Source organism: Hibiscus syriacus, unplaced genomic scaffold, assembly GCF_006381635.1.
Source record: "Hibiscus syriacus cultivar Baekdansim isolate YM2019G1 unplaced genomic scaffold, ASM638163v2 tig00003151_pilon, whole genome shotgun sequence".
NCBI classification, from domain to species: domain Eukaryota; kingdom Viridiplantae; phylum Streptophyta; class Magnoliopsida; order Malvales; family Malvaceae; genus Hibiscus; species Hibiscus syriacus.
In genome coordinates, this window is record NW_024061964.1 from 450,051 (window position 1) to 464,123 (window position 14,073).

General features: G+C 30.0%; 1 protein-coding gene and 1 pseudogene across 1 annotated transcript; both read right to left on the reverse strand.

The window, feature by feature from the left end:
- Positions 1 to 351: 351 nt before the first annotated feature.
- On the reverse strand, positions 352 to 1,585 carry LOC120175287 (annotated as a pseudogene).
- Positions 1,586 to 5,222: 3,637 nt separating this feature from the next.
- On the reverse strand, positions 5,223 to 6,323 carry LOC120175150. Its single transcript, XM_039181848.1, has 4 exons — positions 6,158 to 6,323; positions 5,968 to 6,051; positions 5,509 to 5,568; positions 5,223 to 5,267 (listed from the first exon to the last, which is right to left on the reverse strand). The coding sequence occupies exons 1-4, from the start codon at positions 6,302 to 6,304 to the stop codon at positions 5,223 to 5,225; spliced, it is 336 nt and encodes a 111-aa protein (XP_039037779.1). The 5' UTR covers positions 6,305 to 6,323.
- Between the last annotated feature and the right edge of the window lie 7,750 nt (positions 6,324 to 14,073).

The window sequence follows — 14,073 nt, forward strand, 5'->3', positions numbered from 1 at the left end:
CACAAAATATGTTACTTTCATAACTATGTTGTTCCATAGTGGTGAAGTGTTGCATTATCTAACTTTGCCCTTCCAATTTCCTTAAGCACATGGCCTGTTTGGGGCACAAGGTCAGTGAAATCATTTCTTTTGTTCTATACTAGTCTTATTTGGTTCTATACTTGAGGTTGAATTAGTTTATAATAAATCAAAGTAGAATAAATTTAAGTTTAAACATATCAAGTTTAATTCCCAAATTTAACTCAGAGATCATTTATGAAATATAAAACTAGTAATCTTTGTCTCGTGACAAGTAGAACAAAATTTTACATAAACTAAGATAAACTCTAGCTCCTAGTACGTAATTCCAACCTACTGAATATACAACAGAGAAGACGCTTCTGGTGGTGAATGTGAAGGAGGAACGGGAAGGGAGCGTGTGGCGAGTATCAGCCTACGTTCAAAAACACCCGCATCAACGAGTTTACTGTCGGCTCCAAGTCTCGTCACGGGCATGTACGAGTCCGACTCATGCCTCATTCTTGGGTCTAAACCTGCCTTCTGATTCGTTTTATGCGCATCACCATCTATCTTTACTGCTTTCGAGCTATTACACCCCAATAGACCACTAGAACGTGGCCTCTGGACGTTGATTTTCGTCTTTAAGTCGGTGGCGGTTGGAAATGTTTTTATCGGACTCGATAAACTTGTGGGCGGCCTTCGTTCATCGTAGTCAGCCGCACTTGCAGTGACCACACTCCACTCTATACTGGCCCCGCCCGGTACGTAACAACGATTCGGTTTCCCTGTTAAGCTTTCGATCTTGAACAAATCCGAACTCGCATCACTTTCCTTATCATTACAATTACCTTTAGAATTATTGTTATTCTCAGTTTCTCCTACCTTGGGAATTGCATGATCCCATGATAACATTTTACGCCTCCTCTCGAGATTAAAGGACTTGTTTCGCCTCCCAATCCCGATTACGGGAAAGCCGAATACCTCCAACGATTTCCTTCCGATTTCATCGACATGTGAAAAGGTCTTCCTTTATAGGCCGAACAGCCACGGTTGAATCCATGGTGCGGAATGTGAAAAGGTCTTCCTTTATAGCGGCTGTTGTCTTATTTTGCTTTCCTTGAAGTAATAACTCACCGTTGGGTCTTTTGAAACTGATTTCACCCACTTCGATATCAATGGAGTTTCTATCGAAGCAGTTGCAGTTACAGGCGGCAAGAGAAGTAAAGAAAGACTTTGCATTTACAGGCTTACTGGGTTTTGGCCGAGGTTTTTGGATAACAGTGTTATCAAGTAATGGATTTTGGCTATTCCAGCTTGATTCTGAACGCATACTTGGAGCTGCCTGATGTGCCAATGGCTTCATCACTTGATGTTTCGTGCATTCCAACTTGTTTGAATCTTTTTTGGTTGTTATTGGACCACCAGCATCAACATCTATTGCTCCATTGAAAGTATTTTTCAGCTCCGAACACTCCAATTTCTCCATCTTCGCCATTGTTTTTCAAGAAGTCTGATGTTCGTGACAGGTTTGATGTAAATGTAACCATAGCCATTGAGCTGACAGAAAATGACCTGATAAAAAAGGCAAAACCTGGGAGTATGGGAAGGAATATTTAAAAGTGATGATGAACCATACAAAACAAAAGTACAAGTTCCCAACCCAAAGTACCAGTTCCCAACCCAAGGCTGAATCTGAGTTATAGAAAGAGGAGAGTTTCTGAGTTAAGACAAGGCAGCTTGGCATAACAACTATTTGTAGACTTACAACATCTGCAAAGATATATGTTTAATTGTAGGACCAGATGCTTGCTAGTGCCTTCACCAAAACTTGCTTCATTTTTTCCACAAATTTGGAGCTCACGACTTTGCCTTTTCTTCTTTTGCAATGAATTCGATAATGGATAACCAACTAGAGAAGAAAACAACTTGACAACTCATTGACAGACAGGGAATCGTGCATTAACTCTTATGGAGCTAACATTTTGCAAAAAATACCAAAACTAAAAATATAATCAAACTTATACGCTTTTAAAGCTGACTATTCATAATTTAATACAAATGAACCCACAGTGATCGATATCGATCCATAGTTTGTTACCGCAATTGCCTTCCCTAAAACCGTGCAGCAAAAATTTTCAGCCAGGAAACTAATCAGATCCATCCATGTCACGAACTTAGTGTAACAGAGAGCACAAGGTTTCCAATTCTGCTCTCCTCGGCTGATCACTGTGCAGTTGTTGAGTTTCCACCTACAACCCAAAATTGCTCAAAAGGAACCAATATCTTCTCATGAACCAAAGGGCCATCTTCATGCTCAACCATTTAGGATCCGTTTGTTTCATTGAAAATGTTTTTCGAAAAATATTTTTTTTAAAATAAATTACATTTTTTGAAAAACGTTTTACGATGTTTAGAATATATTGTTTAAACCATTTTTTCACTAGTTGATAAATTTTTAAAAAAAAATATTTATTACAAATATTAAATACAATAAATAAAGTTATTTATCATAAAACTTAATATTATTATTTTTAAAATATTAAAATAATTTATTTATTATTAAAATATTGTTTTTATAATTTTATTAATAAAAGTATTAATATTGGTATATTTTATTGCAATAAAAATATTATAAATTATATTAATTATTTATTAAAGTAATATTGTTATATTATATTTTAAAAATATTAATTATATTTTAAATATATTTATTAAAATTATTATATTAATTAATATATATATATAATATTATTCATTATTAATAATTTAATAATATTATTTTATGAAATTAATAAATAATATAATTTTATTAATAATTTATTATATTATTAAAATAAAAATATAATATCTATATTATTATATATAATTGATTATATATAATATTAAAAATATAATAGTATATTATCAGAAATATTAATAAATATATTTTAAATTCTTTACTAATTAATATTTTGATTAAAATGATATTAAAATATTTTATTAATATTAAATTCATAAAATAAAATTATTTTGAGTATTTATTATTTGAAGTGAAAAGTTCAAAAATTTACTTACAGAAAATCAGACCGTAAGTCATTTTCCAGAAAAAGAAAGAAAATATTGTTGACCAGGAAAATGTTTTACGTTGACCAACCAATTTTCCTTCAGCCAAACACTGGACAATGAATAAAACGTTTTTCGAAAAATGTTTTACATGAAACAAACGTACTCTTAATTCTATTGTGCTATACAAAATAAAGTCTCCAATGTCGGACTTGGCCCTTATGTTTTTTTGCAGCCCCATCATTAAAGTTAGAGGTGTAAAAAGTTGACTCGGTCTGTAAAACTGACTGAAACCAACTCGAGTCAAACTGTTTTTGACTTGCGCTGTGGTGATCTGAAACCGACTCGAGTCGGAACTAGTGTTGACCTAAACCCAAGTTAGACCTGGAAATTGTGGATCTGAACCTGACCTGCACCTGACCTAAGAACGACCTAAACCCGAATTGAACTGAAAATATGATACCCAAACCCGAACTGCATCCGACTGATATGAACACGAACCCGAGATTGACCTGGTAAATAACTGGTATTACCCGACCTTTTTTCAACCTGTTATAAACCTATTATAAAGCTGATCTGTAATTGACTCAACCTGTAAATGATCCGATATATTGTTAAAGTGATATGATATTGTCCTGACTTATAAGTAATAAGTTACAATTAATATAATTATGTTATTTTAAATTTATAATAAACTTATGATAATTAAATTAATATGATTACTTTTTAAAATTTAGTTTTTATATTAATTATAATTTGTATATTATAAATTTGATTTTTTATATTAATTCCAATTCTTTATATTATTTATAATTCTTATATTATTATTTTATCTATAATCACTAAATTAAATTTAAATATTGTCTTATTGAACACAATTTTATTAAATTATATAAATTGAGTTAAAATATTCATAAATTTAATTTACTTTTAATATGAAAATTGATTAATAATTTAAGTATAACTTAACTTGAAATTTTAAAATAAAAATATATTAGTTGAAATGATAAACTTATTAAAGATTTAAAACTTGAATAACATTACAAATACTAAAACAAAAAATTTATAAATGAAATTAATTTTATTACACTTGAAAACACTAAAATTAAAATAAAATCAATTAAACAAAATAAATTTATGTTGGAATAAATGCTCTCAGATCTTATAGCTAAGGTTTTACAATGCTAAAAGCCTAACTATACTACCAGAAATATCATCATCGAGCCTTTATAACTAAATGCTGCCAACATGTTTAATTGTGGGCAACTTTCTAGCATTAAAAGCCAAAAAGCCACCAACATAATTCCACATGAGTAACTATTTAAATAAGAATTTATAAGGTTCAAAAATTGATTTAAGTTAGACCAACAACAATAATTTACAAGGCATCAGTGAGTAATAGACAACAGCAACCGACAAGCATCAATGTACCAATTCAACAAGCATCATTGCATCAATTCAGCAAGTTTCCTGCATTAAGAAAGCATACAATCAGTGGTAAAGTCAAAGGGAATTCGATGGCCAACAGTGCCAAACATTTCTGACTTTACCAAACCCTTACAATCAAACATAAAGCCTGCATTGAGATTCAACAAATAAGAACCACATAGGATATTAAGAAGCAACTAGAAACATACTCGAGATTAAGGACTAAAAGAGCTCACATCTAAGCCAGAACGACCCCACAAGTTGAGTTTCTTTAGTCGGCTGTGTTTGATGATAAGCTTCTGGTACATAAGGTGCAGTTTATTATTCAATACATTTGGAACTTCACTGTCAGAATTTTGATCAGAAGGTGGATTCTGAGAATCAGGAGCGCATATTGACATCCCACAATCCATAAGTTCAAGAAGAGGTAGTTGAGCCGTGGCAAATTGAATTCCACCTGAGAATTCCACCCAATTCATCTCTATAAATAAAACATTAATCAAAGTAAATCAGAAACACTTACTCTGCCATTTATACAACAGGAAATAAAATACTTTGCGCTTTTATGACAACATGGAGTTCTAGACCAATAAATCCAAAAGAGGGTATACACAACTTTACAAAATTTTCATCTTTACAATAACATCTCAAATTAAAGGTAAGGAAAAAGTTAACCAGGACCGATCAACTAGATATGTCTATGCATTTCACCTTAACTTCAACCTTTCAGTCACTCAAACCTTCCAATTACTTTAGCGGTCAAAATGCCGGTCAGTTTCAATCAATGAGCTACATATCTAAACCATTTCCGAGCACCAACAATCAAACAATAACAACAGTAGTAACAAAGTTTATTAATTGAACAACTAGACATACTATTTTAAAGATCTAATGATAAATTACAATGATAAGGGGAAAGAATAGAAAATATACCCTGTGATCCTATTGACAGCCCTACTCGATGTAGAAATCTTCATGTACTCCAAATTAGGACAAGAGAACGTAATATATATTAACGTCACATTTTAGCAAAAATACCTGTGAAAGAAGAATTTCATTCAGCTCACTCATTGAAGGAGTTCTCTCAACGGCATGAACCTGATATAGCACAGACAGATTTTAGAAAAACCCAGGGTTTCAAATCGCGGTCGCGGTCGCGTTTTCGGTTATTTCGGATTTACCGTGATTGCGGCCGTCGCGGGCGCTATTACGGCTGTCGCGGACGCTATTACGGCCGTGGGTAACTCGGACGGCGGCGAAACCACTAAATCGCCGCCGAAATCACGGTCACGGACCGTTTTTTAAAACCCTGGAAAAAACAACTTAAATTTGTATCTATAGTGCAATATATATTTTCAGGGAAAAGAAACAGAAATTAAATTGACAAACTTGCTCAACCGAGCATTCACAAGAAAACATGAGTTAATCTTTTTAGCATGAACATTTCACACTAATATGCACTGCAAACAATAAATGGAAGAAGAACAATTAGCCAACCTCTACACCTCCAGGGAAGCAAAATGAAAGAAGATCTTTGTATTTAATCGGTAGCTGCTTTTCTGGTGGATAAACAAATAAGACCTGGAGATAGAGAATAAAATCAATATCCAAAGACATGATCCATTGCAATCCCCCTCCTCAACATGAGAGGCCTTTAAGAAAATACTTGTTTATGAAGAACACCCACCTGGGGTTCGAGGCAAGGCTCGACACGAGAATTATTCTGACAACTTAAAGCACTTCGCAACTTCCCATAACCTTCAAACTGTCTGGTGACATATTGCCTTTGAAGAGCCTGAACATCACAACTAGGATGAAGTCCAACAACAACCATGCTCTCGAACAACCTTGAGGGTTCCTTAAAAGATCAATGATCCTGCACATGTAAAATTATAATGTCATTAAAACGTTTTTTGAGATTCTTGGTTTCTAGTTAAAACATAACGAACATATACAAGTAAAATAAAAGAGGTTTATCAGGCCTCATATTAGGCCTTGCAATAAATATATATTGAGTGATAATTAGACAATCTACATAACAAACATATACATGTATTAAGGGTTGTAAATGTTGTACAAAAATAACAGCTACATAAACAAAATTACATCCTTAAAAAATAAACATAACAATTGCAAAAAATATCAAATATTTCATTGAATGTGACAAAAATTACTAGCTTTGAAATTTCCGCCCTTTAAGTGGAACCCGTGTTTCAACAAATCATAATCAATCATGTGAAAAGATTACCGATCCAATCAAAGAAACGAGTTCAAGAAATTAACGAAATCAACCTATGGACTCAGGCAAGTTACACTAATTAAACGTCTATCTTAGATGAGAAAATCATCCAGTTACTTACAAATTATTAAAAAAAACAGTTCAGTTAAAACGTATAGCAAGCTTGAGAATAACAGGCTGAGAGGTTAGAACATATCAATATTATTGCAACAAAATAGGATGCCCCGAAACACAGTACTGCACACACAGTTATTCATAAACTTGAGCAAGTCAAGCACAAAAAAAATCTAATAAACAATCTAAAGAGTAATTGTGAATACAACGAGAAAAAAAAAAGAACTTTTCAGATACAGATGGGTACTGAAACTAACCTCGAAAGAAATTAAACACTGAAAAAAACAAAGCCCCAAAAATAACTTCGTAAAAAACGACTTGGAGCCACAACCAAACGAGTATCGTCTTAGAACTTCACGGATCGATGAATTAAGGGGAAAACTATAGCCAAAATTAACAAAGAGATAAGGAGAACATAAAGGGTTCGACAAACGGAAACAACAATGAAAGAGGGAAAACGAGAGAAAAAGTGAGAGATTTTGGATGCTGAGCGGGGAAGAAGAGAGACCGAAAATAAAGGAGGGAGGGTTTGGCCGGGAAGAGGCGGTGGCTACTTTTTTCAATTTCATCCCTATAAAATTTATATTAATAAATAATTTATAATTAATATTAAAATAATTATATATTATAATTAATACTAATATTAACTTATATTAATATAATATAGTTTATAATTTGTAATTAATATTAATATAAAATATAGTCTATAAAATTAATATTAATATAAACTATATGTTATAAATTATATAGTATAGTTTATAAACTATAGTTAATATAATTAATATTAATATAGTATAGTTTATAAACTATATATTATATTAATATAAATTATAGTTAAGATAATTAACATTAATACAAACTATATAGTACATTAATATAAACTATAGTTTATAAATTATATACTATAGGTTATAAAGTATAAACTATATAGTACACTAATATAAACTATTGTTTATAAATTATAGGTTACATATATAGTTTATATAACATATAAATAGATTGTATATATACATATACTATAGGTTATATTTATAGTTTATATATATTATACATAGTTCATACATACATGTACTATAAGCTACATATATATTTTACATGTATACATATACTATAGGTTGCATATATTAACTATTATTTATGCATATTGTTTAGGGTTTAGGGTTTTTATAAACTATATAATTTATTACTTTATATAGTTTTTGCATAATGTTTCTATAAACTATATATATATAGTTCATATGAAAACTATAATTCATATAAATAGTATATAAATATAAACTTAGAGGTGGGTATACGGGCTACCCGCCCGTTTAGCTCGCGAGTTTTGACGGCGCGGGCTTAAACGGAGCGGGCTAAAAAGCTCGCATTCATAAAAGGTTTTGAATTTTAAGGCCCGCGGCCCGTCCATTTAACCCGTGGGCTAAACGAGCTTACCCGCGGCCCGTTTAATAAAAATAATTTTAAATGCTTTGAATGCAATAAAAAATAATGTTTTAACTTACTACACCTTTAAAAATGATCGAGCAACTTGAAAAGGAATGTAACACCGTCAAAATAATAAATAATATTTAAATTTTATTTTAAATAGCCGGAAATGATTATAAAATAATATTTTTTTAATATTTTAATCATTAATATATATATATATATATATATAATGATATAATTACTTAAACTTAAATTAAAAAAACAATATTCACTTATATCACCAAATTGAAAAACAAATAAAACAATAATCACATTATACTTTTATAAAACACGATTATTCAAGGCTATAATATGAAGATACAGAAGTGTCTGAAAGCATAAATTCAAACATAAAAATTCAACAAAGTTAAACATTATACAAATCTAACAAGAAAGTTGTCAAGTGTTCCTAATAATTGTATTTTATGGATACTTTAGAGAAATACTAAAACATAATATGAAAATATAAAATAAAATACTTACAGTATAAGAGTAAATTTGAAAGATACAATTATACTAAAATTGATAAAATATAAGTAATTAATTTGTTAAAATATATTTATTTTTGTAAAAGTCTTTAAAAGTTGAAAAGTATGTTTTCAATTTTTTCTTTTACTTTTCTTTCTTACTTTTAATCCAAATATTACGTGTCATGTGATATATTATTAGAATATCACGTGACTTTTTATAATTAAAGAATAAAATGGATAACATACTTCACGAAAAAAATAAAGGTCAAAATTAAATAAAAAAATCTTTAAATACCAAAATGATAATGATGTATATTTAAATGAAAAAAATATCAAGCAACGGTAAAATTATGACAAACGCCCTAATAAATTTAAGAACTACAATAGTTATAAATATAATCATATTTATAGGTAATTTATTTTCTTTTTCTATAAAATTCTTTAAGTTTATTTTCTCTAAAATTTTATAAATTTTAAATTAAGCGGGCTTTAGCGGGTTTAACGGGTAGCCCGCGGTTATACCCATTAAACCCGCGGGTTTAACGGTCCGGGCTAAAAAGCCCACAATTTAAACGATCTTCAATTTTTGAGGCCCGAAGCCCGCACGGGTCGCGGGTTAAACGGGTAGCCTGCGGGCCTTAACCCATATACCCAGCTCTATATAAACTATAGTTTATATAAATAGTATAAAATATAGTATATAAATATATATAGTATATAAATATAAACTATAGTACGTAGTATATAAATATAAACTATAATTTATATATATAGTGTATACTATATAAATAGTTTATATAGTTCACTAATAAACTATATATATAGGTCATACGTAAACTATATAGTGTACATAGTTTATATAGTTTATACATATAGTTCATATGTAAACTATATAGTATATATAGTTTACATATAGTATAAGTTAGTTTATATTGTTTATATATAGTTTAAATACTACTATCTATAAACTATATAATTTATATATAATTCCATAAATTAACCCTAAACCTTAAACCATAATATATATATATATAAACTATATAGTTTATATTAATAAACTATATAATTTATACAATATATATTATTTATAATTATACATAATATACAAATATAAATTGTATAGTTTATATATAATTCATATATAATTTTTATATAAACTATATAATTTATATTAATAAACTATTTAGTTTCTATATAATTCAATAGTTCATATATAAACTATATAGTATTGTAGTTTATACATGGTATATATAGTTTATACATAATATATATATATAATATATAGTTTTTATATAGTATATAATAATATAAATATAAACTATATAGTTTATATATATAATACATATACTTTATATATAAATTATATAGTTTATATTATATATATATATTATAGTTGTTTCAATTTTTTTCTCAACTTTTGAAATGAATGCAATTTAGTCCATTTTACAGTATTTTTTCACATTTTGTAATCATTATATTTGATCCCTGTTTGTTGTTTAATTTATTTAAATTTTAATTTGTAATTTCATATTTGTTCAATTTAGTTCTTAAAATTATATTTGCATCTGAAATTGACCTATACTTATTACTTATTTCTATTTTTTAATTGGCCCATAACTTTTTAAATAAATATAATTTAGTACTTTTTGTATTAATTTAAACCTCACAATTTAAAATTATTTCAATTTGATCCCTCATCAATGTGTGTTGTTTAATTTATTTAAATTTTAATTTGTAATTTCATATTTATTCAATTTAGTCCTTAAAATTATATATGCATCTGAAATTGACCCATACTTATTACTTATTTATATTTTTTAATTGGCCAATAACTTTTTATATGGGTATAGTTTAGTACTTTTTTGTATTAATTTAAATCTCACAATTTAAAATTATTTCAATTTGATTCCTTTGTGTTGTTTAATTTATTTAAATTTTTATTTGTAATTTCATATTTGTTCAATTTAGTCCTCCAAATTATATTTGCATCTGAAATTGACCCATACTTATTACTTATTTATATTTTTAATTGGCCCATAATTTTTTAAATGGATATAATTTAGTACTTTGTTTTATTAATTTCAACCTCACAATTTATAATTATTTCTATTTGATCCCTCATCAATGAGTGTTATTTAATTTATTTAAATTTTAATTTTTAATTTCATATTCGTTCAATTTAATTCTTAAATTTGTATTATTCATAAAATTGAACCATGATTATTTATATTCTTAGTAATTTACTCTAAATCATATACAATTATAAATTGCAATTCAATGTTAGTGAAAGATAAAAATAATTAATCCAAAAATAAAAATTAACCCGATTTGAACTCAATCCGTATTTGATAGAGATCCGACCTGAATTTTATCTACCAATGATGTGACCTGATCTGAACTAGATCTGCCTGAAGTCCATCTGAACCTGAATTAACCTGTTTTTTAACTGCTCCGGACCTGAACTGACATCGATCCGAACTCAAAGTAACCCGACCTAAACCCGAACTGTACCTGGTATCAAATCAACCTGAAAATGACCCGACTTGATTTGACCTGGACCCGACCTGGTCCGAGTTGAAGCATCAAATTTACATGACTTGACCTGAATCTGATTTTACCCGACCTGATAGGATTAAACTGAAACCTGAACGATTACCCGATTTTACATCCGTAATTAAAGTCTTTCAAATAATATGGCGATTTTATCATTTATGATGTATGAGTTGTAATTTGACTAGTTTGCATATTGATATTAACTTTGTCTACAATTAGCTCTATTTCTCTTCAGTTCTGATGTATGATTTGTAATTTGACTACTTTGCACACTTCTTTCCCCCTAATTACTAGGGAATTTCATTCTCTGATCTTTTCTGGGTCACGAAACGCAATATGGCGATGGCTGTGGAGAACTTAACGAAACATCTGGATTCTGTCTCAGATGCTCTGTCTGTAAGTTTATGCTCTCTTCAATGCTTTTTCTTAGCATGGTTTCGGCTTAAATGCTTCACTGGTGCAGTTTTCTGCAACCAAAATGTATTACTTGCCTTGAAGTTCCTTTATTTCATTAAAATAGGATTTGGCCTGTCAAAGTAATTGTGATCCATGTTAATGGAAAGTTGCCTTTTAATTAGTGTCATATTTGGGTGATTTGACATAACTGACACTATTTGAACGTAATATGTATGATTTAGCACCGTTTGACCAATATTTCTCGAAGTAACACCCTGTCGACTGAGGTGGCACAAAGACGCATCCCTAGGGACTCGTTTTACCTGGGTTTTTGCTGAGTAGGATGCCACGCGTGTAAGGCGCATCCCTGGGGACGTACTTTTACGGGGTTTTGCTGAGTCAGATGCCACGGGGGTAAGGCGCATCCCCGGGGACGCACCTTTCATTAATTGTCATAAATACCCATCCGTTTTTTCCTCAACTACCCTCTCCTCCTCCCCTATATAAACCCCTTCAACCCTCCCTCATTCTTCACACCAAAATCATATTCTCCTCTCTTATATAACTCAAATTCTCCAATTATTTTAGTTTTAAATTTCTTACTAGCGGTAAGAAATTTATTTTTAAGTTAGTATTTTTTAAATAGTTTTTATATTTATATTAATATAATTATAATAATAATATTATTTTTTATTAAAATAATATTTATATAATTATTATTTATTTAAATTTATTACTTAATTATTATTTGTGCTAATTATATTTTTTTGTCTACAGTTATAATAGAAAGTGAAATGCTACTGCGATTGGATGCAAACCATATCTCCAGACATTTTAGTGATATGATAATATTTTTTTATATTTTATGTTAATATTTATTATTATTTTTAATTTAAATTTATCATGAATTTATATTAATTATAAATTTTTATAATGCATATTTTTTTAGGATAATGATCATATTTTAGAGACATTCATTAAAAACCCGCGTATACCGACACCGCAACGTATTTTGCCATATTTATCTTCTGCCGGGTTTGGGTATATTGCAACAATTATTGGTGGTTGTAAACTCGAACCTGTCTTAATTTCTACATTGATTGAGAGGTGGAGACCCGAGACACACATTTCATCTTCCATATGAGAGGCTACAATTACATTGGAGGATGTCTCTATGTATCTGGGGCTTACTGTACATGGAAATATTATGTGTGGTATGGCGGATGGTGATTGGCAGTCATTGTGCATGGAGTATCTTGAAGCTGCTCCACCAGAGTTTAATGGAGGTAGAATAGCTTTATCATGGTTGAAAGCTAATTTTGAAGTTTTGAATGAAAATGCTTCAGATGATGAAGTAAAAGCATGTGCTCGGGCTTATATTCTACGAATCATTAGAGGAATATTGATGCCCGAAAAATCTCGCAACCATGTGCATTATATGTGATTGCGTCATCTGATTGATTTTGATAAAGTTGGAAGATAGTTGGGGTGCTACAGTTTTGGCATTTCTCTTTAGAGAAATGTGTCGTGCAACAAATTATAAAAAAACTGCTATCGGTGGATATCTCTTGCTTCTGCAATCATGGGCGTGGTTCTGCATGCCTTTCTTATGCCCAATCGTCAATGAACCATCGTATTCCCCTTATTATTGAGGTAATTTTCGAACTAAATTTTGATTTAAATATTTTTAATTAAATAGGGTGATATTTAGTTTATATTATATTTCATAGGTGGTCGATGAAAAGAAAGAACCATAGAGATATACCTACTGGACTAGAGGAAATCCGTTTACTTATTGATACAAAAGCTGGGTCTGAGGTATGTTTCGAAATCTATTTAAATATGAATATTTTAATTTAAAATGCTAGATATAATTAGAATATTATATTTATTTGAATTGTATATTTATATTTCAGTTTCAGTGGATATCTTATGTGAGCGATGAAGTAAAGGCTTGTATCCCACCCCACCTGAGTGGGTCATTAAATGTTTGGATGTCAGTTGTACCTCTTACATGTTATGCTATTGTTGAGTGGCATCCAGTTGATCGCGTGCTCCATCAGTTTTTTTGTACGCAATATATTCCTGGAGCACCTAGGAATTTAGACGACATGCATAATATAGATAGACGAGGAAAGAAAGAGGTCAAATGGGTGGTGAGACACAGAGATTGGATTGCGCTTTAGAAGAACCAGTATGCACAGTTGGCCCCTCGACAATTTTACGCTGAAACTGATCATATGGTTACGGATAACTATATGGATTGGTTTAATGAAAATGGAAAGTCGTTTCTACTTTCGGCAGAAGCACGAGGGGTTAGCATTCCTAGGCGCTGAGAGAGACGTCCACCGTCTCAATATCATC